Source organism: Crocodylus siamensis, chromosome 1 (genome assembly GCF_052110815.1).
Source record: "Crocodylus siamensis isolate JL-2025a chromosome 1, ASM5211081v1, whole genome shotgun sequence".
NCBI lineage: Eukaryota > Metazoa > Chordata > Crocodylia > Crocodylidae > Crocodylus > Crocodylus siamensis.
The window spans coordinates 374,216,376-374,242,903 of record NC_143395.1 but is presented as its reverse complement, the minus strand read 5'-3'; the positions used below and the strand labels follow the sequence as shown (position 1 = coordinate 374,242,903).

The 26,528-nt window shown below is 44.1% G+C and overlaps 1 protein-coding gene across 12 annotated transcripts in view; it reads left to right on the top strand.

The window, feature by feature from the left end:
• NBEA (neurobeachin) overlaps nucleotides 1-19,832 on the top strand; it is an 835,610-nt gene extending 815,778 nt beyond the window's left edge. For all 12 annotated transcript variants that reach the window (XM_090027554.1, XM_090027509.1, XM_090027581.1 and 9 more), the window contains 4 exons: nucleotides 10,422-10,523; nucleotides 14,757-14,953; nucleotides 15,636-15,787; nucleotides 18,015-19,832. In XM_090027554.1, the coding sequence (XP_089883680.1) occupies nucleotides 10,422-10,523; nucleotides 14,757-14,953; nucleotides 15,636-15,787; nucleotides 18,015-18,105 (542 nt within the window). In that variant the 3' untranslated portion in view covers nucleotides 18,106-19,832. The remainder of the gene's footprint in view (nucleotides 1-10,421; nucleotides 10,524-14,756; nucleotides 14,954-15,635; nucleotides 15,788-18,014) is intronic.
• Nucleotides 19,833-26,528: the final 6,696 nt, after the last annotated feature.

Genomic DNA, 26,528 nt, shown 5'->3' with positions numbered 1-26,528 from the left:
GGATGACTTCCTGGGTCTTGTTTGAGATGTGTGGGAAGATGCTGGCCAGAGTTTTGTTTGCTTTACCAGCTGTAATGTTGCACTGGTGGCTCATGTTCATCTTGTGGTCAGTCATGATCCCCTAGGTCTCTTTCAGACATGGTGCTAGCTAGCGTAGCACTGCCAAACCTTTAAGTGTGGTGTGGGTTCTTTCTCGGGATGCAAATGGACAAATGTCTGTACAGTTATGTTTGCACTGTAGTATCAGCTTTGCATGTGTAAATGTCTGTTTTGTATGAGCAGTTACACACTTGTGTACTTGACACCCCAAATTTTGTATTTTGACCTCTTGCTTCTAGTCATCCAAAATATGTCTATAGCAGATACTGAGTGGCAGAGCTTCATTGTAAATAAGCCCCTCCCTTTACAGTCCCACTGCAACAACCCAGTGGAAGCTCACATGAAGCATTTGGTGTTATCTCTACCCATTATTTTTTTTGTGCTATACACAATAGTAAATGAACTTTTTTGGATCTCTCCTGTGGAGATATTTCAGAGGTGTGAAAAGGTGCATTGAAGTAAGGTAGCAGTGACATTTAGAATTTCATCAACACATCTCAAAGCAAAGCACCACTACACTTTTACAGATGGGATCAATAAATCACAAAGAAGTCAAATGACTCTCTCAATTTCTCCAGGTAACTTAGTGGGAAACCAAGATAAAAAGCCAGGTGTCCCATGTTCTTAGTACTGGAGCACATGGTATTTTTACTCTTAGATTTCTTCCAGCTATCCAGCTCCTGCAATATTTTGCCTGTGCTTTCTATTTTGGATTCACTGAGGCAAAATTCATTGTTTGTTGTTTTATTTTGGATTGCACCAATGTAGCCTCAGGTATACCTAGACTTCCCCAACAAATGTTCTTCAAAATCTTCAGTGAAGGGTATGCAACAACAGCTTTTGCTAACAGACCAGTTTGCCAGAGACAAGATACTGTGATATTTGTCTTGAACTTAATGTTATAAAAAGCCTTTCTTCTTAAAACATCCACCCATTATGAGATGAACATTATGACCAGCAAATTTCCCTAAGTAGAGATCTGCAACATTTTAGCCTGATAATTTCATTAGAATGCATGCATATTTTATAGGATTGTGAAGGGTTAAGATTATTATTTTATTTCACCAGCAGAAAAAGCACAGCACCTTCAAAGCTTTTAGTTTATGTGGATTAGCTCTTAAGGCACCAGCAATAAGAAGCTGCTATATCATAGACATGTTTATTGTTTACCACCTACAGGTCAGTTGTAGGCCAGTGCTTGCTTTGATCAAAGTTAATGATCAAATGAAACTATAGGATTTGACCATCTTTCTAAATATGGCTTTTCCAAAATGTACACAATTAATTCCTGCAAGTGGCATGTTATTGATGGGGTGGGGAGGAACCCCAGGACTTTAAAAGTAATCATTACATTGTTCATATTTCTTTTTAGCTTTAAAAACAGAACATCTCCCCAAGAAGAGCTTTACAGATGCATTATGCATTGTATTTTTATGACAGAGCACCAAAAATCTTTTATTTTAAACTTGGCTAAAGAACTGAGTTGCTGGAGAAAGACCTCAGACATATGCATTACCTTTTTTTTCCTATAATGATTCAGTTCAGAGGTGCCGCATTGGGAAAATTACTTTGAGCATATAGTGATGGTGTTTCAATTCATAGTGGGGTAGTTTCACCTGCAGCTCCCTCAGTACCATAGCCTTTGACCTCTGGCTGCATCTATCAGTGCTGATGTGACAGTGACAGAATATTTTGCTAGCTTTTGAACAAATGCTGGGGTTCATGACTTCTTTCTTTTGCAATGAAATACAGCGTCAGGTTCTCTTTACCGTGCCTTCATCTATGGAAAGTTTATCATATGAAAGGAAGCTAAAGGAGCTTTGTTCATTTAATCTACCAAAACACAGGCTGAGGGTGATATGATTTGTCTGTAAAAAATATATTGGGGAAAGGAGTATGCACTAGAGAGGAAGAGCTATTGGATCAAAAATAAATGGATCTAAACTGGCCATGAAAAAAATTAAGCTGGAAATAAGGGTAGGCTCTGGAGCGGTTAGAGACGTGCGGGTGAAGCCCGCTGCGCCCCCAGTCCCCCGAAGCCCCCCAGACACCCCCTCAGCAGCCGCCGAGCCCCCTGCCGACCCCCAGCACAGCCAGAGGTAAGCCGGCTTGTGGTGGGAAGAGGTTAACTCCTCGCTTGCTGGGAGGAGGCCGCTGCCTGGTGCCGGGCCGGGTCAAGCCCCTGCCCAGGTCCCTACTTGGCCCAGCCCCCGCCAGGGAGCCCCGCGACCAGAGCCGCACGAACAGGCTGCGTAAACAGGCGCTTGAGTTAGTGCGGAGTTTGCACGGGAGAGGGTGTGGGAGGGCACGGGACCCTGTCTGTGACCCCCTCAGAGTAGTCAGCCCCAGCCGTAGCCAGCCTACCAGAGGCATGCCAGGCACCCCGAGGTCCCCTTGGGCTCTACGGCCCCTCCACTGGACACCTCAGAGACGGCCACCCAGACGGAGCCCATGGTTCCGGGCTCCACGCAGACGGAGCCCCTGGCTCTTGGCTGCGGGGGCTGCCTGTCCCTTTTTCAGGCTCTGGGGCCCGGGAGCATGGCCACCTCCCCTTGCGGGGTCTGCTCCCTACTGGGGTCTCTGGCGCGCCAGCTGGAGGAGCTCCATGCCACAGTCCAGAGACTGCGTGCCATCAGGGACTGTAAGCAGGAGATAGACTCCTACTGCCAGGCCCTTCTCCCCCGGGAGCCGCAGGGGAGAGCTCCGTCTCCCTCCGCGACTAAGGAGGACTCTGGGACCTTCCGCTCTGCCCAGTCAGGGGCATGGACCAAGGTGGTCAAGGGCCCCAAGGCCCGCCGCACCAAGACCCCTGCCCCGCTGGAGCTTAGCAACAGGTTCGCACCTCTTGCAGCCCCAGCAGAGCCCACGCAGTTGCCAGCTCCCGCAGGCAACCCAGGCTCGACCGCAGCTACTGGCCCCGCTCTCCCCAAGACAAAGCGTAAGGTGTTTGTTGTGGGAGACTCCATCCTGCGGGGCACTGAGGGGGCAATCTGCCGCCCCGACCCCTTAGCCCGGGAAGTCTGCTGCTTCCCGGGGGCCTGCATCCGAGACATTGCGGAGAGGATCCCGCAGCTCCTCCGGCCCACAGACCACTATCCCATGCTCCTTATTCATGTGGGCACCCAATGACACGGCTCGGAGCACCCCTAGCCAGGTCATGAGGTGCTACATGGAGTTGGGAGTGGGGCTTAGGGGTCTGGGAGCTCAGGTGGTGTTTTCGTCGATCCTCCCAGTCTCGGGCTATGGGCTGAGGAGGGAGAGGAGGATCCACACGGTGAACCAAAGACTGCAGCGCTGGTGTTATTGGGAAGGCTTTGGCTTCCATGACCACAGCCCGCTCTTTGGAGAGAGAGGCAGCGAGCTGCTGGGAAGAGATGGCCTCCACCTCTCTCCCCTGGGGAGCAGGCTCTTCTCAGCCAGGCTGGCTGACCTGCTCCACCGGGCTTTAAACTAAGCCCGCTGGGGGATGGGGGGACTACTGCCACTGCTGGCCCGCTGAATGGCCCTTGCAAAGCCAGTGGACCAAGTCACTTAAAGGGGCACTTAAGGGAGCCCACCCCTGCCCCAGCCCTGGCACAATCTGTGGGCAAGGCAAGACCCCCCAAGGGCAACACTTGCCTACCTGTACACTAATGCCAGGAGCCTGGGCAACAAGCAGGATGAGCTCGTCCTCCTGCTCAGTGCAAAGAAATATGATGTCATTGGGACTCCACCCATGACTGGACCACGGGTATAGAGGGCTATACCCTATACAGGAGGGATCGTGTTGGCAAAAGGGGCGGGGGTGTAGCTCTCTATGTGAAGGAAAGCTACACGTCCCTGCAAGCCAATGTTGGCGACCAGCATGGACAGCTAGAGACCCTCTGGGTAAAAATTCGTGGGGAATATGGCACAGGGGACACAACAGTGGGAATCTACTACAGACCTCCCATTCAAAGTCCCGAGCTTGACGGGGAGTTCGCCCGGGAACTGACTGAGGCCGCTTGCTCCAGGACCTTGGTTGTCATGGGTGACTTCAATTACCCGGACATCTCGTGGGAAGATCACTCAGCTAAATCTGAGCGGGTGCAAAGCTTTCTCTCGTGCGTGGATGACCTCTATCTGACTCAAGAAGTCTATGGGCCAACGAGAGGCAAAGCACTGCTTGTCCTGGTACTGGCTATGGGGGACGACCTAATCGGCGACCTAGTGATTGATGGGAAGTTGGGTGACAGCGACCACGAGCTGATCACCTTCACCATCCGCCGTAAAGCTGGCAAGTCAGTCAGCAACACAGAAGTCCTTGACTTCAGAAAAGCTGACTTTGACAAGCTCAAGAGGCTAGTCAGTCAGGCCCTCAGGGACCATGACCCCAGGGAGTTGGGAGTTCAAGAAGAGTGGTTGCTTCTCAAGGAAGCGATCCTCAGTGCACAAGCTAAATCTATTCCAACATGGAGGAAAGGCAGCAAGAAGGCACAGCAGCCCTCCTGGCTCTCCAGGGACCTAGCGGACCTCCTGCAGCTAAAAAGGAAAGCCTACAAAGGATGGATGACGGGATTCACCTCCAAGGAGGATTACTCCACACTGGTCCGGTCCTGCAGGGAGCAAACCAGGAAAGCCAAGGCTGCATCTGAACTCCAACTAGCTTCAGGCATCAAGGACAACAAAAAGTCCTTTTTCAGATATGTGGGGAGCCGGAGGAAAAGCAAGGGCAATGTTGGACCCCTGCTAAACCAAATGGGGCAACTGACAACTGATGCCCAGGAAAAAGCCAACCTATTAGGTACTTTGCGTCAGTCTTTCATCAGTCACACGGGATGCCCATGCCTGCTATGGGACAGGGAAATCTGGGTGAGGGGGATCCCTTACCCTCCACCAATGCTGACCTCATGAAGGAACACCTTGAGAAGCTGGATACCTTCAAGTCAGCCGGCCCTGACAATCCCCCAGGGTACTCAAGGAGCTGGCGAGCGTCATAGCTCAGCCCCTGGCACGTATCTTTGAAAACTCCTGGCGCTCTGGTGTAGTGCCTGAAGACTGGAAGAAGGCCAATGTGGTGCCGATCTTCAAGAAAGGGAGGAGAGTGGATCCGGCTAACTACAGGCCCATTAGCCTGACTTCTATCCTGGGGAAGATCTTAGAAAAGTTTATTAAGGAGGCCATCCTTGAGGGACTGGCCCAGGCTAACATTCTAAGGGATAGCCAGCACGGGTTTGTTGCGGGTAGGTCTTGTTTGACCAATCTCATTTCCTTCTATGACCAGGTGACCTATCACCTGGACAAGGGAGAAGAGATTGATGTCATATATCTTGACTTCAAAAAAGCTTTTGATCTGGTATCCCATGATCACCTCTTGGTCAAACTGCCCAATTGTGGCTTTGGCTCCACCACGATCCACTGGCTGGGAAATTGGCTTCGTGGTCGGACCCAGAGGGTTGTGATTGATGGCAGTCACTCATCATGGTGCCCTGTGACCAGTGGGGTCCCTCAAGGCTCTGTCCTGGGACCCATACTGTTCAACATCTTCATTAACGATGTGGACATTGGAGTCAGGAGTGGACTGGCCAAGTTCGCCGATGACACCAAACTTTGGGGCAAAGCATCCATGCCAGAAGATAGGCGGGTGATCCAGGCTGACCTGGACAGGCTCAGCAAATGGGCAGACAAGAACCTCATGGTGTTTAACACCGAAAAATGCAAGGTTCTCCACCTTGGGAGGAAAAACCTGCAGCATCCTTATAGGCTCGGCAGTGCTACGTTGGATAGCACTACAGAAGAAAGAGACTTGGGGGTCATCATTGACCACAAAATGAACATGAGCCTGCAATGCGATGCTGCGGCTAGTAAAGCGAACAAAATGCTGGCGTGCATCCATAGATGCTTCTCGAGCAAATCCCAGGACGTCATTCTCCCCTTGTATTCGGCCTTGGTGCGGCTGCAGCTGGAGTACTGCGTCCAGTTTTGGGCTCCACAATTCAAAAAGGATGTGGAGAAGCTTGAGAGAGTCCAGAGGAGAGCCACGCGCATGATCAGAGGTCAGGAAAACATATCTTATGATGACAGGCTGAGAGCCATGGGACTCTTTAGCCTGGAAAAGCGCAGGCTCAAGGGTGATCTGATGGCCACCTATAAGTTTATCGGGGTGACCACCAGGATCTGGGGGAACATCTGTTCACCAGAGCGCCCCAAGGGATGACGAGGTCGAACGGTCACAAACTCCTGCAAGACCGCATCCTTCAGGCTGGACATAAGGAAGAATTTCTTTACTGTCTGAGCCCCCAAGGTCTGTGAAGGTGTTCAGTGTAGGTGCTTGAACCACCTCCACTGGCAGACTGTTCCAGATCTTGGGGGCTCGTTTTGGTCACTTTACTAGCCACAGCATTGCATTGCAGGCTCATGTTCATCTTGTGGTCAATGATGACCCCCAAGTCTCTTTCTTCTGTAGTGCTAGCCAGCGTAGCACTGCCGAGCCTATAAGGATGCTGCAGGTTTTTCCTCCCAAGGTGGAAAACCTTGCATTTTTCGGTGTTAAACACCATGAGGTTCTTGTCTGCGCATTTGCTGAGCTTGTCCAGGTCAGCCTGGATCACCCGCCTGTCTTCTGGCGTGGATGCTTTGCCCCAAAGTTTGGTGTCATCGGCGAACTTGGCCAGTCCACTCCAATGTCCACATCATTAATGAAGATGTTGAACAGGATGGGTCCCAGGACAGAGCCTTGAGGGACCCCACTGGTCACAGGGCACCACTATGAGTGACTGCCATCAATTACAACCCTCTGGGTCCAACCACGGAGCCAGTTTCCCAGCCAGTGGATCGTGGTGGAGCCAAGGCCACAACTGGCCAGTTTGGCCAAGAGGTGATCGTGGGATACCAGATCAAAAGCTTTTTTGAAGTCAATATCTATGACATCAATCTCTTCTCCCTCGTCCAGGTGATAGGTCACCTGGTCATAGAAGGAAATGAGATTGGTCAAACAAGACCTACCCGCAACAAACCCATGCTGGCTATCCCTTAGGATGTTAGCCTGGGCCAGTCCCTCAAGGATGGCCTCCTTAATAAACTTTTCTAAGATCTTCCCCAGGATAGAAGTCAGGCTAATGGGCCTGTAGTTAGCCGGATCCACTCTCCTCCCTTTCTTGAAGATCGGCACCACATTGGCCTTCTTCCAGTCTTCGGGCACTACACCAGAGTGGCAGGAGTTTTCAACGATCCCTGCCAGGGGCTGGGCTATGACACTCGCCAGCTCCTTGAGTACCCTGAGGTGCAGATTGTCAGGGCCGGCTGACTTGAAGGTATCCAGCTTCTCAAGATGTTCCTTCACGAGGTCAGCATTGATGGAGGGTAGGGGATCCCCATCACCCGGATCTCCCTGTCCCACAGCCGGCATGGGCATCCCATGGGACTGATGAAAGACTGATGCAAAGTACCTATTTAATAGGTTGGCTTTTTCCTGGGCGTCAGTTGCCAGTTGCCCCATCTGGTTTAGCAGGGGTCCAACGTTGCCCTTGCTTTTCCTCCGGCTCCCCACATATCTGAAAAAGAACTTTTTGTTGTCCTTGATGCTTGAAGCTAGTTGGAGTTCAGTTGCAGCCTTGGCTTTCCTGGTTTGCTCCCTGCAGGACCAGACCAGCGCAGAATAATCCTCCTTGGAGGTGAATCCCATCCTCCATCCTTTGTAGGCTTTCCTTTTTAGCTGCAGGAGGTCCGCTAGGTCTCTGGAGAGCCAGGGGAGCTGCTGTGCCTTCTTGCTGCCTTTCCTCCGTGTTGGAATAGATTTCGCTTGTGCATTGAGGATCGCTTCCTTGAGAAGCAACCACTCTTCTTGAACTCCCCTCTCCCTGGGGTCATGGTCCCTGAGGGCCTGACCGACAAGCCTCTTGAGCTTGTCAAAGTCAGCTTTTCTGAAGTCAAGGACTTCTGTGTTGCTGACTGACTTGCCAGCTTTACGGTGGATGGTGAAGGTGATCAGCTCGTGGTCGCTGTCACCCACCTTCCCATCGATCACTAGGTCGCCGATTAGGTCGTCCCCCGTAGCCAGTACCAGGTCGAGCAGCGCTTTGCCTCTCATTGGCCCATAGACTTCTTGGGTCAGGTAGAGGTCATCCACGCATGAGAGAAAGCTTTGCGACCGCTTGGATTTTGCTGAGTGATCTTCCTACGAGATGTCCAGGTAGTTGAAGTCACCCATGACAACCAAGGTCCTGGAGTCAGTCAGTTCCCAGGTGAACTGGTCAAGCTCAGGACTTTGAGTGGGAGGTCTGTAGTAGACTCCCACCGTTGTGTCCCCTGTGCCGAATTCCCCACGAATTTTTACCCAGAGGGTCTCTAGCTGTCCATGCCGGTCGCCAACATCAGCTTGCAGGGACATGTAGCTTTCCTTCACATAGAGAGCTACACCCCCACCCCTTTTGTCAACACGATCCCTCCTGGACAGGGTATAGCCCTCTATACCCGTGGTCCAGTCATGGGTGGAGTCCCACCAGGTCTCCGTTATCCCAGTGACGTCATAATTCTTTGCACTAAGCAGGAGGACGAGCTCGTCCTGCTTGTTGCCCAGGCTCCTGGCATTAGTGCACAGGCAGGCAAGTGTGCCCTTGGGGGCTCTTGCCTTGCCCACAGATTGCACCAGGGCTGGTGCAGGGGTGGGTTCCCTTAAGTGCCTTGGTCTGCTGGCTTTGCAAGGGTAGCTCATTGGGCCAGCAGTGGCAGTAGTCCCCCCATATACCCTGAATTCATGTTCTCAGAGTTATTTCTTTTCTTGTGTTCAGCTATATTAAAATACAGCTTGTTGGCTTATAATGATTTAATCAATCAATTCAGATAACTGTATAGTGGTACCATTATGCTGCTTATTATTTACTACCCTATCAATCTTTGTATCTAGAAATTTTACTAGCAAACATTTTATAATCTCATCTAGATGGTTAATACAAACTTTGAGTAGCATTCGGCCCAGAACGGATCCCTGGGGGACACCACAAGAAACAGCACCACTCCTGGATGTCTCCCCACTTACATAGTGAGAGTTGTCCTTCAGACAGTGCTTAACCCATTTAATGTGTGCATATTTGATTCCATATAATGAATGTTTTTAATCAAAATATCTTAACATTAAATGCTTTAAAGAAAAACAAGTATTCTATATGAGCACAACTCCCTTTATCTACCATGCCTCTAATCCTGTCAAAAAAGATAACAGGTTTGTTTGACAAGACTTCCTTCCTTTCAGATAATGCTGACTGGCATTAATTATATTTTAGCTTCTGATTTTTGTTGACAGCAACTAATAAACTTCAAAAAGTATTGCAAAACTATCCCTTTTCCTATTCTTTATGTTTTATTAACATTTTTCAGATCTTTTACCGAATGTGTTTTTTAGCTGGGATGGTTTAGTCAGAGAAGATTCTTTCTTGAGCAGGAGGCTGCACTAGATGACCTTGTCCCTTCTAGACCCACTTTCCTATGATCTATTTCAATGATCCTGTACCTTGATTCAGGTCCATGAAATCTTTTTGAGCATCCATCGGGTTGACCTTGAAGGATAAATAGTTTTCATGAACACTTCTTACTTTATATTTATATGTCCAGTAAGTTATGAAGTCACATCTCCTTCTTAATGAAACAGTTTTTCCTCCTGCAAATTACAGGCAGATATTTAAGGAGCAGTTTTTGTTGTTCTCTAATGAGCTTAGGTGGACATAATGGATATCCATTAGTATCCTATCTTAAATTTAACAACTTAGAAATTTAATCCGTAGGCATTCAAGATCCTGTAATTCTGAATCATTGGTACTTATATAATAGAGCGTTTCATGTAAAGTCGCCACCTTTTTTCCTGTCCCATCCTTATAGAGAAAATTGCAGCCATTGATTTTGACTTTGTAGTCATATGATTCATCCTCGTAAGTGTCAGTAGCATGAACCTTTTCATATATCTTCTCATACTTGAGAATCTCCAACTTGGACAACTCACATCAGTATACAGACAATTAAAACTTGTTATGCTGTGTAACAGTGTGTTACCGTCCCTTCTAATAGTGCCATAATACATGTGTTCTGGAACGCAGCAGATTCCAAATATCTGACTATTATCAGGTGCAACCCATTTTCCCCTATCATTGCATAATAAAAGTATATTTATGAGAACAAGTCATCCCTGAAAATGTTCTTTATGATAGCTTTTTTAAACTGAATATAGTTTTGTACAGAAACCCAGGAATGATACATTTAAGCAGATTTTTTTTTTTGATGCTTAATGATTTTAAACAAATTTCAGCAAAGCTCCTATTTTGTTACTAAGCATGTTTTGTTTTGAAATCCTCACTATTGTTGGTCTTTTCCAGGTGATTATCCTGCTCCTAGAGCTGTTCTAACTGGTCACGACCATGAAGTAGTCTGTGTATCGGTCTGTGCAGAGCTGGGACTTGTTATCAGTGGTGCTAAAGGTCAGAAGTCATCTTACAGTTTGAATCTTAAAAATTTATAATTCTTCTTCAATAAGCATTTTTCACCATTGCCTCAAGCCATGGTTAAAATTAATTATCCTCAGTTTCCTCTACCAAGTCATGATTTAATTCTAGTGGTCTCCACAGCTGGTTACTGTGAACATGAATACTATCTGTACATATGAGGCTTAGACACAAATTAAGTAGATCACAAAACATTACTCTCCAGCCATCAGCCCATAATTCTGTTTCAGTGCACAGATTCTGCATACTAGTGGGTAGAAGTTCATGTAGTAACTTGTAACTGTGCACAGTGGTGTTCCTGAAAGAAATCTGCTGACTGAAACCTGGAACTGAGAGGAGGGATGCCCTACCATCTGACTCAACTGACATGTTTTAAATATAAATGAGACATTTTTGGATTGGTCCCAGTCTCCTTGGCAAGAGAAGCAAAGCCTATTTGATTGTTCCAAGGTCCAGGCATAGATGCCAATGTGTACATTTTTTTTTCCAATGGGCAGTTCTCCAAATAAGTAGAAGCCTGTGGGTTTGATATACACCCTCTTCTGCCAGAAAGTTTTGAACCATCTGTTTGCCCATTTCTCCAGTCATTTATCTTTAGAATCCAGAGGACCCAACAATCACTCCTGTAAGTGTTCAAAATAGTGACCCCATCCTTTCCATCCAGGAATGCTGGCCAAAGAATTATAACAGTAAATTACATAAAGCATGATAATTTAGAGGTTAAATTATTTAAGCATATTTTCTGGACCTTTCTTTATCATTCACTCCAGTTTTCTCCTTTTTCCCCACTTTCATTGACTCTTTTTTCCTACCATTCTTCTCATTATCTCCATTTTTCTTTGAAAAGTAGCAGCCATTCTTCTCTCACTCTTTTCTATTTCCTCCTTTGCTGTACAACTCTTACTCTCTCCTGTGTTACATTCTCTTTTTGTTCTTGCCTCCTTTTTCCCTACTTCTTTTTCTCCACATTATCCTTTGCTTTTTTTAGCCCCTCTGCCCCATTCTCTCCCCCATTTCCTCCCTGGAGATCGTATATCCCTCCCCCATACAATCAAATCCTGTTTCTTCTCCCTGCATATGAATTTATCCTTCCCTTGCTTCATGAAAAGGGTTTCTGCTTCATATAGGGTGAACATAGGTTCATTGCTCTGCCCCCTGCTAATCACATTGAAGTTTTTTGGCTTGATCCCTTTTATACCAGCTTTGAGTTCGACATTTATTTTCATAGCCCACTATTCAGTAGGATGTGCACTGTATTTTCACTGTATTCAGAATACAGGCGTTTGTAGCAGGAAGTGCTAATGGATCATTAACTGTAGTAATGAGGTACTGTAGAAGAATAAGCCGAGTCAATAAATTTGTGAGGAAACATATAGTTACTGTGAATGTAAGCTGAAGTTGTGTGTTGCAGTGGTATTAATTCACAGACCATAGCTTCCTATTACTTCATATTATACTATAATGTTGCTACTCATTCAACTGTATTATCTTAGACTATATTCTATGAGAATAGCTAGGATTTGCGTTATGCCAACTCCTGCTTCATCAGATATGCATAGCTTTAATAATTCACCTCTTCTCAGGAGTAATTGTTGCTGGTCAACTAAAGACCTCCATGGTGAATGCAGAATATACTTCTAGTTGACTAAGGAACTATGCTGTTTGTTGTGCACATATACCATTCCATTCTTGGTTCTCGACCTATCCCCTCCTGTTCTCCCCTTATTTACGCCATTAATTTTACTGTGCCCACACTCAAGCTGTACCTTCTTTTTTCTTCCCAGATACCCATTCCCAATCAGCCTCTTCCATTTCCCTCCTTGCCAGTTTCCCCCCAGTTTCTATGCTTTCTTTTCATTTCAACCCAGCAGGGGCTCACCTCTCTACAAGACCTCATGCAACCCAACTTGCACTCTTCCTGATTTTCCTTTACACCTCATAGGTACCTGTAGCACTCTGTTTCACTGTGATAACACATGCACAGCTGTAGAAAATACTGTATTAGGGCATGGCTAGTGTGGAAGGCATTTCATATGAGTCCTGTAAGCAAAATCCACTGCTTCAAGTAAGATCAATGCTTTTACATTCTTATTCAAGTGGACATTCTGCATTTCTTTAGGATGCCACTACAAATCAGATTCTTTCTTATCTTTCTTTCATGCCATAATCATGCCCAGAACGTTAGTCTGCTTAAATGTTACAATATTGCACTTTTCTTTTGAACAATGTAGTGTTTTAATTATTTTGAAATTGGCAACATCTTCACACCACTTTCTTACATTTCCTTCATTATTTCCATGTAAACATGGTCCATGTTCCAAAGACATCATAGTCAAATGCCCTGATATCCCAGTTCCAGATAGGCAGACCCTAATGTCATTTGAATATCAGTGGAGTTAGTGGGGTTTGAGGAGGTACATGTGTTTCCCATATGGAACTAGTTGCAGGATCATGGCCTGCAATGTGTAAGCAAAAGATTCTTGTGCTGCTGAAGAACATACTGCATTCATGTAAATCAAACATGTAATATTTGGTGGGACTCATTACATTTGTCAGAGAAGAAGAAACCATTTTTCTTAGTGTGGAAGCTTTGCCTTGATTCTCAAAGAGATTGTCATTATACCACTTGACAGAAATGCTTGAATAGAAATTTATTGGCCCAGCATTTCAAAAATACAGTGTTGGTTTTATTGTGTTTTATTAGGCCTTTCACTTAATCTCAGTTAATTTATGCAATTAATGCAAAAACAAATTAATGAGTTCATTTCTTAAATTGCATTAATCGTGCACATCATTTTTACCAGTGTAGCGGACCAGCTCTGGGCCAGCCAGAACCTGTATGCACAGCCCTGACCCTGGTCCACCCCGCACCTGGTCCTGACTCACCTGCTCACGCTGAGCAGCGACAGCAGTGGCAGCAGCCAGGCAGAAGCTGCAACTCGGCACTGGGAAAAAACAGCACCTCCCCCTTGCTGCTGCTGGGACCTTCATGCTGCAGCTGCCAAGAGCCCACATCTGGGCTGCCCTGCAGCTCCTCTCCACTGCTCTTACCGCTGCCTCTGGGCCATTCAGCTGGATAGTGGTGGCAGAGTCGTCACAGGGCATCTTGGGCATGGGCTTTGGGTGACTGTAGCAAGAAGGGCCGAGCAGCAGTGCGAGAGAGGGGCTGCTTTCCCTCTATGCTGAGCAGAACCTTCTGCCTGCCCACTGCTGATGCCAGTGTTAGCAGGTGAATCTGGAGCAGGGTCAGGGTGGACCAGGTCTGGGGCTGTTTGCATGGGATCTGGCTAGTCCACTCCAGCCACGGCAAGGCAGGAGTGAGTGCAGGATGGGCTGGGGTCAGTGCTGGGGCTATGTGTTCTTGGTGGTGGTGGGGAGGAGCCACAGGGCACACAGGCCCAGGCTGTTGGGTGGGGAGGTGCTGACCGTTGTTTAACTATGCACTTAAAATTGTGATTAATTATGACTATTTTTTTAAATCTTGCAATTAATTGTGATTAATTTTTTAAATAATATGTCAGTCCTAGTTTTTATTTTACCAAAAGCAATAAAAATGGCAAAAAAATACACAAAATATACCTGGAAGAGCACACAGATAGTAGCAGGGTCACTAGGAAATCACAAATGCTGACTTGGTGATATCCCTTGCTGAAATGATTCAGTATTAAAGTCTGCCTATATATTCATGGTGGAGAGGGGGAAGACCTAGAGTAACTGCTACTGACTGCAGGAGAAACATGTGGTGATGTGATTACCTGCCCCTGGGGAGCCTCTCCTACTTTTCACTGATAGGGCCCCATCTGTTTGCCTGTTTGATGTGAATGGGTAGGATAGAATGAGTTCACATGATTAGGGTAGGGGTGGGGGGCAGTTAGGGGTTCCTGAATGGTTGGGAAGAGAAGAAGAATGATTTCACATACACAAAAGTCAATTAGTAGAAAAGGATCAAAAATCCTAACAACTGAAACTATGTAAGAGTTGAAGTAAATAAAAAGTACCACTTCACTGGTATATTGTATCCTTTTGCTTTAGCCTCCTATATGTTGTTTCTTTCATTTCTTGGTGTACACTGTCAACTCTTTAGGCAGGGGACTGCATCTTCCTGTCTATACAGCACTCATATGTATTATACAGTAGATGCATGCAAACTGCATATAGTTTATGATATGAGTTTCTGTATAACACCTTTTATCATTTTCTAATACACAGAAGGGCCTTGTCTGGTACACACAATTACTGGAGATTTGCTGAGAGCCTTGGAAGGAACTGAAAACTGCTTGTACCCTCGCTTAATTTCAGTATCTAGTGAAGGTCACTGCATCATCTACTATGAACGAGGACGGTTCAGCAATTTCAGCATTAATGGCAAACTCTTAGCTCAGATGGAGATCAACGACTCAACCAGGGTAAATCTAAATGTAAACAACCCTTTGACATGGAACTGCTTTTTCCCCTACTTGAATGGAGTGTTGCTCAAAGGAAATTACACTTGTAAAATTGTTGTCACCTGGAAAAATCCCATCCAAAAACAGATCCTCTTGTGTGCATCTCGAGTCAGAAGTAGACTTTGACTTTTTATAGAAAAAAGTAAAAAAAAAAAAATGTTTGTGAACCCAGATGATTCCTGGAATTTATGTTTAGATTTAAAATTCAGTGGGAAAAAACTTGTCTTTAAAACAAAATTTTTGTAATGTTTATTTACTTCCCCAGTTACAAATTTATGCTTCGGGGTTCTGCTCCATCACTAGTACCTGAAGCAGCATTAGGAATGCAGATCCTTCTTCAGCTTTACCTGTTAGTGATGGTATCAAATATTACAGGACAAGCACAGAAATCTCATATGCTGAGCTCCAGTCTTGGAAAGCATACTTACACCATTTTTCAGCTCCCATGCAAAATGAATTTTTGCATTTTTAAAGCCACACAGATATTTTATTGAAGATCTGGGGTTCCTACATTAAGAGCAGTTTTTTTCACCTCCGAGATGTGCAGAAGCACATGAAAATCATTTTTTGCTTAAATGACTTGTAGTGGTATTTGTCAGTTTTCTCAAATAGGAATCAAACGATCTGGTTGTCTCCCCTGCAGGCTATCCTCTTGAGCAGTGATGGGCAGAACCTGGTGACAGGAGGAGATAATGGAGTGGTGGAAGTATGGCAGGCTTGTGACTTTAAGCAGCTCTATATTTACCCTGGCTGTGATGCTGGCATTAGAGCTATGGACCTGTCTCATGATCAGAGGTGAGTGGCAGTATTGGAATTAAAATTACCTTGTAAATGTTAAATCAAATATATTGAATATATTCCTGCAGTATTAATGTGGCAGTCCCCTGTTGTAGTTAATTTGAAGCCCATGATAGAAAACTCTGTTATTTTCTTGTAGATTTATCTATCTTGGATCATTTTGTGCCTGATCATGTGGCAACTGCTGCTTTTCAGCGAGTGCCAAATGCTACTTGACAACCTGCCCCTCTTCCTACATAAGAAAGAGGTTGTCAATTAATTTCATAGATTTCATAGACATTAGGGCTGGAAGGGACCTCGGGAGATCATCGAGTCCAGCCGCCTGCCCAAAGGGGTCATAGGATCCCAGCAAGATAAGCATCCAATTTACTTGAAGGTGTTCAATGTAGGTGCTTGAACCACCTCCGCTGGCAGACTGTTCCAGACCTTGGGGGCTCGGACAGTAAAGAAATTCTTCCTTATGTCCGGCCTGAAATGGTCTTGCAGGAGTTTGTGACCGTTCGACCTCATCATCCCTTGGGGCGCTCTGGTGAACAAACGTTCCCCCAGATCCTGGTGGTCACCCTGATAAACTTATAGGTGGCCATCAGATCACCCCTGAGCCTGCGCTTTTCCAGGCTAAAGAGTCCCATGGCTCTCAGCCTGTCATCGTAAGATCTGTTTTCCTGACCTCTGATCATGCGCGTGGCTCTCCTCTGGACTCTCTCAAGCTTCTCCACATCCTTTTTGAATTGTGGAGCCCAAAACTGGACGCAGTACTCCAGCTGCGGCCTCACCAAGGCCGAGTACGAGGGGAGAACGACGTCCCGGGATTTGCTCGAGAAGCATCTATGGATGCACACCAGCATTTTGGTCGCTTTACTAGCCGCAGCATCGCATTGCAGGCTCATGTTCATCTTGTGGTCAATGATGACCCCCAAGTCTCTTTCTTCTGTAGTGCTAACCAACGTAGCACTGCCGAGCCTATAAGGGTGCTGCAGGTTTTTCCTCCCAAGGTGGAGAACCTTGTATTTTTCGGTGTTAAACACCATGAGGTTCTCATCTGCCCATTTGCTGAGCTTGTCCAGGTCAGCCTGGATCACGCGCCTATCTTCTGGCGTGGATGCTTTGCCCCAAAATTTGGTGTCATCGGCGAACTTGGCCAGTCCACTCCTGACTCCAATGTCCACATCATTAATGAAGATGTTGAACAGGATGGGTCCCAGGACAGAGCCTTGAGGGACCCCACTGGTTACAGGGCACCACGATGAGTGACTGCCATCAATCACAACCCTCTGGGTCTGACCACGAAGCCAATTTCCCAGCTAGCGGATCGTGGTGGAGCCAAGGCCACAACTGGGCAGTTTGGCCAAGAGGTGATCATGGGATACCAGATCAAAAGCTTTTTTGAAGTCAAGATATATGACATCAATCTCTTCTCCCTTGTCCAGGTGATTGCCTAGTGACATGGGTGATCCAGGGAGTACCCTCGAGTGCCCCTGGGCTAAAGAGCTTACTTGTGTAGCTTTCCAGGGCAGGAGAAACATATCCCAAACTATTTTTCTACCAGAAGAATTTTCTTCTGGTAGAAATAAGCATCTCTGCACAGCTAGTGTTTGATAAAGCAGCAAAAGTACTCATAAGTCAGAACCCACCCACTATGGTCATACACAAGTTCATGACTAGAAAGCAGATTTCTGCCAAATCAAAACTAGCTTTCTGGAAGAGGATTATTTCCCCTTGGAATGCTGCCATTATGGACACACAATGCTATGCAGTGTGCTGAGGATTCTCATTTACAATAAAAAAATAGGAAAATAATTTCTCTGTCTTCTAATAGTGAGATTTCAGGCCCAAATTCAGCAGGACTTCAGTATGTGCTTAAGTTTAAGCACCTGGCTATTCTTATTTAAGTAAGGACAAAGAATGAACTTTCGGCCTACTACTGATGCAAGTTCAGTTGCAGGATGTTTAAATGGAATTCAGATGCCAGAACTGAAGGGGCAAATTCAACTTTTTTTTCTTATCAAGAAAAACATTAGTGATCTATTTCAGTTTAAATCTGTTTATGAACATGTATTTAGATAATGCAATATTTATTTATTTCAAGACATGCTCCAGGCTTTACTTTTTACCTACTTTTAATGTTTAGCATATTGTTCGGGGGGGGGTTTAAATGTAAAGATGTCTAACATTGTCAAAAAATGTAGCAAGTATCCAAAATCTATCTTTGTTCCTTTTTCAGAACTCTGATTACTGGCATGGCTTCTGGTAGCATTGTAGCTTTTAATATAGATTTTAATCGGTGGCATTATGAGCATCAGAACAGATACTGAAGGTGACTGAAGAACAGAAAGCCAAGGTAAAGCTGAGAGCACAAGTGCTACAATGAAAGCTGTAATCTCTGGTGGAAAAACACGTCTGCATTGACCTCCGTTGTACATTCCATTACACCCAGCAATAGCTGTACATTGTAGTCAGCAACCATTTTACTTTGTGTGTTTTTTCACAACTGAACACCAGCTGCTGAAAAGCAAGCTTGTACCATGTAAATGATATGAATTAGGAGCTGTTTTGGTAATTATTTCATATATCTTTGTTTATTGAGAAAAAGGTAGTAGGATGCGCCATAAGAGACTTTTGAAAATTCCGAGGAACCCTGTGTGCAGTTGTTCCGATGTTTAGGCTATGAACCTAACATGCATCCCATTTCCAGCCTCTTTTCAAGCTGAGAAAAAAAATACGTTTGATACTTTGTACATCAGATGCACATCTTAACTTTAAAGGGATACTTTTGTAAAAGTAAAACCTTGTAAAAAGAACAAAACTGTTTCTTAATTTTATTGTGGAGTTACAACTTGCATGTACTTTAAACCTGATGTCTTGATGGAACAGGTGCATTCACACAAATTAAACTGGAGATCTGTCTAAGGGCACAGCTTGTATTAAAGGGTTGAATTTGGGTGCAGTCAGTAATTCTGACATTCTCACAGAAACATGGTTTTCACTTTTTAAATCTAAACTCACCCCGATTTAAGTGGAGTTTTGCTCATGAAGCATTTGGATAAGAAGCCATCCTTCACCATTCTTCTACTTTGTACAATGAAATTATTAAATTCTTCCCTTTTAAATTTAAATCCAAGTCAGAAAGGGAGCAGGGAGGAGAGGTTCTGATTTTTATTATATTCTCAAGAGTCTTGTGATGCTCTATAGTGCTTAATGACTCCCAGCACACCATGAATACCGTACTTCTGGATTCATGACATTTGGCGTAGAGCCCACTGGGGGAAGAGCATTGCAATTAAATTTCTCTCTTATTTTTCCCCTCCATCGCTTGATTTGTTTAACCACCTTAGCTTCATTGCAAAGGTAACTGAGGTTATTCTTTTAGGTTCTTATGAATATCTCACCTGAAGCCACATTCTCAGCCTAAGGCACTTCATGTTTTACAATACTGTAATAACGACTATCAGAATAATTTTCCGCACATTGTACTGATCAAATTACACACCCAGGGGTATATACACTTTACTTCATGTTTCTTCTTTGTATATTTGGTGACTGTATTGTCATAGATGTACATATTGTGTCGGTAGGGCTATGAGGCATGTAACAGGAATGTAATTTTCTCAGAATTTACACTCACTTGCAGTCATTTATTTAAAAAGATAATGGATTCTTTGTATTGGCACTTTGCACCAGAAACATATCATTATTTATTGATGTGATTACTTATTTGTTATTCACCTTGTATTAGTAAGTTTTAGCACTGAATTCCTTCTTCATTGTTGTTTGTATTTATAAGATTCTGAAATCATGGGGAATCAACGTAATGATTAAGTTATTCATCACCAGTCTGTAAGCAATATCTTGAGTTTGTAGCTTAGAATTGGGAGAATATTGAACATCTGGAAGACAAGTTCATTTCATCTTGAGATCATGGTGAAATATTTTGGATATATAAATTCCTCAAGCTATTGTAACCATGTTTTATTGCAAAGATGTAAAATATGCCAGATGTGTGTGAGTTGGAAATCAAAAAAGAAAAATAAAATATGCAAAGAATTCAGTGATTGTTTTTCATTTCATTGAACTTTTCATAAAACCATCTACATTGTCACTATGAATAAACAATAGTTTCAAAAAATCTGCATTAATCACAAAAGTATGACTGTTTTGGAGCGCATGGTCTTGTGCTAAGTACAGTTTGGTTTGCAGTTCTTCTGATTACCAATGCATGACGAGAACACAGTGTAGTTTTTTTCCCCTTTTGTTGATCAGAACAGATTTTGAAAATAATCTTGCATTTTTTGTGACCTGTGTCCTTACAGAATCCCATAAAGAATCCTGTCCTTCAGAGGTAAAAAGGTCTGCTAGAACCCTTATCTCTCTTTCATAGTACCTCACACTTAAATTGTCCACATTTTTTACTAGGATGGATAATATTATATATTAAGTTAGTAATCCATATTCAGAATATCTCCCTCTGTAGTGGCATAATTTGTCAAGCAATTATCTATGTAAACTGAAGAGGGTCATTTCAAAACCTTATTTAAATATAATATGTATTTAGTAGAAGCAGTTGTCTCCCACTACCTTCAGAAAGTTTCAAACCTACCTTCAAACCTTTCTAAGCCTGGAAAAATGTTTTTAATTTGTTGTAATATTCTGGCTATACAACCATAAAACAGTGTCCAGAAATCATAGCTTCAGGATGCCATCATGTAAATAAACAACTGCAAATTTGTGTTTTGTTTACTGAGCTGAAACTTTAAACGCTGAAGCATTGCAATTAAATTCTGTTTTGGTGAATATTGCCATGTGTAGACTCAGCATTACATGAGGTGAGTTTTAGTTCATATAATAATAAAACATTTTTCAGATCCAGCATATTCACTCTGTTTCATAGAGTGAACAAAAATCCCAAACGGAGCAAGCACTGTGAAAACAGCAAATGAAAGAGGGTACCTATCCCAAAAGTTTTGCATTTCAAATTCCAGGATAGACAGGTTGAGTGTCACAAACAGGGGGACAAGGGAAGAAGTGTAATTTTTTTTAAAAAGAGAGAGTCCCTAGGCTAACTCAACAGCAAACATTGCTGTTTTCTTTCTTAATAGCTATATCTCATTTATTTCCATTTTTTAAAACAACTTATTCTAGCCATGGTGCTTTTCCTTCTACCCAACAGAATATTTTGCAATTTTTAAAATAAACCTTTGTATTTTGTAGCGTATACAGTGTTCCTTAACGCATCCACTTAATAGTCAATGGCAACTCTGTCTGTACGGGATCAGGCATCACCAACTCTTCCACACAGTTGAGCAAGTCTTACTTTTCTTTCAATATACAAGGAAAGTTCTTGACACCACCGAGGCTCCAAGTTCATGCAGCATGCCAACTAAAGCTACTCCTGGGAGTCGGGAGCCCGTGTGATTGGGCTGAGCAGTCTCCCACCTGAGGGGATGTTGCATATACTAACACAGTCAGGATCCTAACCAGGAGGGAAAAAACTGATTGTAGCTAATCGGTCATTACTGACATTACTGACACTACACTGAGAATTGCATTGGAAAAAAAAAAACTTTAGCTAAATAATGGGCAACAGCTAGTGGGATTAGACCCTTTATCTAAATCCTAGGATTCTTGGTAATAAGGAGGGCATGCTACTTCCCCTGTGACAGTGAAGGAAGAAAAAACTCCAGCCCACTTCATTTTAACCTTTAGGAAAGACTAGTTAGACTCAATTTATTGGAAGAGCCTTGGATGAATAATGATTATGTTGACAGGGAATCTCTCAGGCTGTGCTTGTAAAGCTAAAAACACTGCCTGTGAACAGTTGTTATGGAGAATGCTTGTTATAATATACTGCATCAGCCCTGCTGACAAGAAAGCAGGATGTTTGAAGCAAGCCCTCATACTGCCAGGGAAATAGCATCTGGAACAGACACATGGAGATAAGGGCTGACTTTTGATAACATCAAGCGAGCCACCTACTGTTACAAGAGAACTAGTAGATATAAATAATGTAAAGGAGATTAATGCACATGAGTTTCATTTGTGGACCCAAATATCCAGCTAACAGGCACAGTCTCCAGTACATTCAATGTGGATCCAGCTGCCAGTGCTTACAACAGGTGAATAGTATTCTGTTGTTAACACAGACTGAAAAAACCTGCTAGGTAAAACTAAAGGTTACACACAGGAAAAGAAAAAGGCATAGTAAATATTAGATATGTGTCATGGAGAGATCATCAATACAAAGTCAAGCTTGTATGCCCAATTTTGCCACATTTACAATGACTTCCCAAGGTTTGAGAATGAAAGAACTCTAGAGGACATCTTTGAAAATGCACTACCTATAGCCCTCAGACTACAGTAAGTTCAGATACCCACCTGCCATTTTAGGCATTTAAGTCCGAGGCAACACTGAGCTGATCATCTAAATTTGCTACTCAGATGCTGCCTAATCCTGTAGCCACCTAAAACTGTAGAAGTTAAGGATTAGTTCCATAGCAGGACCCAGATAACCAAGTCACACCTAGATATCCAGCTCGGGCACCTGTCAAACCTCAGTACCCCAGCTTAACTGCTGCCTTAACCTTCTAGGTGCCTTAAAACACTGACAGGCCTCAGTTTTCAGCAATGTAGTTCCCACAGTCCTGAAGGGCTCCTTCTAGCCATGCTGAACAGCAACTCTGTCTTTCCAGAGCAAAAAAGAGGCCCAGGGAAGTTTCCACAAGCTAGACATTTCCACTGCCTTTATCACCATCAGTCTCCAATACAAGTAACTGTTCCCAGCAACACTTATTATTTGCCTGCATGGGGCAAAACTGAAAGGGAATGCTCCATTTCCTGCTACACATACTCTCTCCCTGTACTTTCTGTTCGCTGACGAACCAAGAGCCCTCAAGTGTACTGGCTGGTGCTTTTGGATGCACATCCATCTCGCCGACAGAACATCTCACAATTCTCTTCAAACTAGTCATCAGCAGGGATCCTGGTTGTCGCTGTTTAAAAATTGCAAATTGTCTGATAAAAAACCCAAAATCTGCATTTTTCCATGATTAAAATGAAACGCCACTAAATATATATAAGTATCAGTTGAATACAAAGCTTTATTGATATATTTACAATTTTAAAGCAAGTTGGAAGCCTACCAGTGCCTCAATCACTATAATAAAATAAATTCTAAATACTTATAAATGTTGGTGTTTGATACTGGGTTTTTTTATAATGGAAAATAAGCACTCCCACTGCTCCCTTCACTCACCAGCATGCAGGTCCAGCTGCAGCTGTCCCCATTGCAGCTTTGTGGAGCCGAGCAGCCCTAATATGCTGGTGTCCTGACCCTGCTCATGCCATTGCCCCTCACTCCCAAGCCACAGCCCCCCAGGCCTTGCTGGTGCCCCTCACTGCCAACCCACAGCCCCCCACAACCGTGCCAGTGCCCCTTACTCCTGACCCACTGCCCTCTGCCTCCACCCCCTAGTGTGTGAGGCAGGGAGTGGGTGTGTGGGGAAAGTTGTGGGGGGAGGCACATATGCTTGGAGTGTGGGTCTGCAGCTGGCCTGGACCAGCTCTGGGCAAGAGCCATGTCCTCAGCCCCACGGGCAGAACCTGGATCTGGAGGGAACTCCACGCTGCCGTGATGGGGCTTGGCAGCAGCAACAGCAGCAGCAGCAGCATGGAGTTGTGTCCCCCTCCTGCAATGGGTCCCATCACCGAGCCATGAAGGCAGCTCTTCCAGACCTGGTCTGGCACCACTGCAGCCTCATGCCCCACTGTGGGCACGGAAATCTTGGCTGGCTTGTGTCAACCCCATACTCCCAATGTGTGGTCTGTGCCCCACCAGCCCCTGTCACCTGTGCCCGTTCCCGCCCCATGCCCAATGTGTGACCTGTGCTTCTTTCTCCCTGCCCTGTTAGTCTTACCTGGAGGGAGCTGCTCTCCACCAACCGGCCTGGCTGCCACATGCATGTTCATGCATACATGTATGTTGGACCCCCTGCATCCCATTCCTGCAGCCCTAAGCAACCCCTTGCAGGCTGGAACCCTGCCAGCCTGCAAAGAGAACCAATGGTTTCTCACATTTTTTCTCCTCTTAAGGGGAAAAAAATCCATGATTTTCTCCTTTAAAAGAGAAAATCTGCGGGTTTCTCCATTAAAGGAGAAAATCCACCTTTTTGTCTCAGGGAATCTACAACTCGGATCCCTGGTCGTCAGATATAAATACCAGGCATGTTTCAGAAAGGTAAAAACCTAAGATGTCAGGCAAATACACAGTAAGGCACTTTGCACAATCTTTGCCATAGAGGAGCCTAATGGCAGATGTTCATGAAATTTATCAACATACTTATTCAAAAGAATTAATTTGCAATCTCATCATTAGCAAGTGCATGGGCTCAAAAACAAATGCTTTTAAAAGGATGTGGTCACCAATATTTGTTCATTTGCTCATTTCTCTTTGCCATAATAGAACTGCTTCTAAGTAGCATGGTCTAATTCTCTTTGATGATGAAGTTTGTATGATTCTTTTTGTATGTAGAAGGTCGAATGCACTCAGGTTCTTGCTCAGTCCTTTGAGCCACACTGGACACTGTTTCCCTCTAACCAGTCTTCATTGATCATTTTCAGTTTTGCCAAGTAAACTACCTCCTGCAAGAGTGGGAAAATGTCTGTGCACCATCAGTCAACCAGTTACTTAACGATATACATACTAATCAAATTCACAAAGGAAATCAAGTGAATATGTATTTTCTGTACTTCATTATATTACTCTAAGGTACTTTACTTATAACAATAAGCATTTTAAAACCATGTCTCGCTAAACTTTGACTAGAATTGAAAGTGTTCCAGGTTCACAGGTTTATGTATGTTCTATAAAAATTAATAATACTTCCCCACTTCTTTTTTTCTGTATAACACCATAAATTCTTTCAGGGAAAACTAAGAACCATGAGTACATCAGTTGTGGAAGATAGATAAAGACAAAACTATTTTCTGCTATTTTTTATAATGGAGATTTTTTTTTTACTATTGACATGTTGTAAATGATTTGGGATTTCAAGCTTTTCAAGTGCACAAAAACCAGTAATTACATACAATTCAAATGAATATATAACTTTATAAATATATATGAAGTTCAAGTCTTGCAATGAATTTTAAGTCATCCATATGAGGCAGGGAAAATATTAGAATAATGCCCTGCATCTCTCCAGTTCTAGAGCAGCTTCAGGGCAAAAATTTGTATTGGATTTTTCAGGGTCAGAGAGCAGAGAAAAACTGGAAAATGAACTGGTTTACTTGTGAGGGACTTGGGAAACCTGGTTTCAGTTCCCTGTTCCACCACAGACTTCCAGTGCAATCTTGAGCAAGAAGCCACTTGTACCCAGATCCATAACAAGACTTAACTAATTTAGATGTAGATTCAGAAGAAGAATATAAACACCTGAACATGCAAGTGCAATGGCAAATTGCAAAACATCTCTCAGCACCTGAATTCCATCAAAATCCGATTTCCATTCTGTTCACATGCACAGCCACCCGAGTCACACCAGCACCGGGGTGCTTTTTGCATCTTTCAAGCCTAACCACCATTGGAGTTCACAAATAGCTGCTCTCTACACTGTCTCACTTTCCGGGGCTAATCTGGTAGGCAGACTCAGATGAAGTCTAATTCCACACAAAAGACAGAGGAGGAGACACTGCTGCTAGTTCCTTTAAGTAGCTCAGTGGGGATTCATAGTTTATGAAGCCTGAAAGGAACCATAGAGTGGATCAAGTCTCATCTATCATGTAGGCAAGTTTTCCAAACTAACAGTTCTTTACCCCAAAACCTCACTGTTTTAGAAAGACATTTCATTTTAATTTAAAGGTGGACAGTAATAAAGTGTGAGTCCATCATAAATGATTTAAAGTTGTTTCAAGAGTTCATTACCTTCTTTGTTAACAATTTGTGTCTTCTAGTCTGAGCTTTTCTGGCTCCAGCTTCCAACCATTGGGCCTTTGACTGATAAAGACTAAAGAGCCCATTATTCAGGTCATCTTCTCCATGTACACGCTGCTAGACTATGATCGAGCCACTCCTAAACCTGCTGTTTGATAAGAAGGCTCAGGTGATTCAGCTACTCAAGGCTTTCCTGCTCCAGAAGGCATATTTTCCAAATCATTATGTAGCTCTTTGACCTTCCTAAATATTATCAACATCCTTCCCAAACTGTGGATACCAAAAATGACAGTATTTCAGTAGCAGTCATACCAGTGACAAATAAAGAGGTCATATGACCCTCACTACTGCTAGAGTTCCATGTTAACACATCCAAGGATCACGTCAGTCCTGCTGATCACCACACTGAAAGCTTATGGTCAACTGATCACACACCAGGACTCAGAGTTCCTTTTCAGAGTCATTGTTTCCCCATGTTGAAGTCTCCCATCTTGAAAGTACAGCCTACGGTTCTGGATGTACAACATTGCATTTGACTATACATTGTTGGTGACTTCGTCTCACCTGACCAAGTAATCCAGATCACTCTTCATCGATGACCTGTCCTCCTTTACCTCTCCTATGGCCTTTGTTTTATCTGAAACCTGCATCAGTGATAAGTTGCTTCCAGGTCATTGATTCAAAAAAAAGGATAAAGAGCTGGTCCCTGCAGGACCTCACTATTAACATATCTGCTTGACGATTCTTCTTATCTTCAGATTATGTCTCAGTTCTTCCAATATTTCTTGAATGTTATGTCTTCTAGATCTCTAA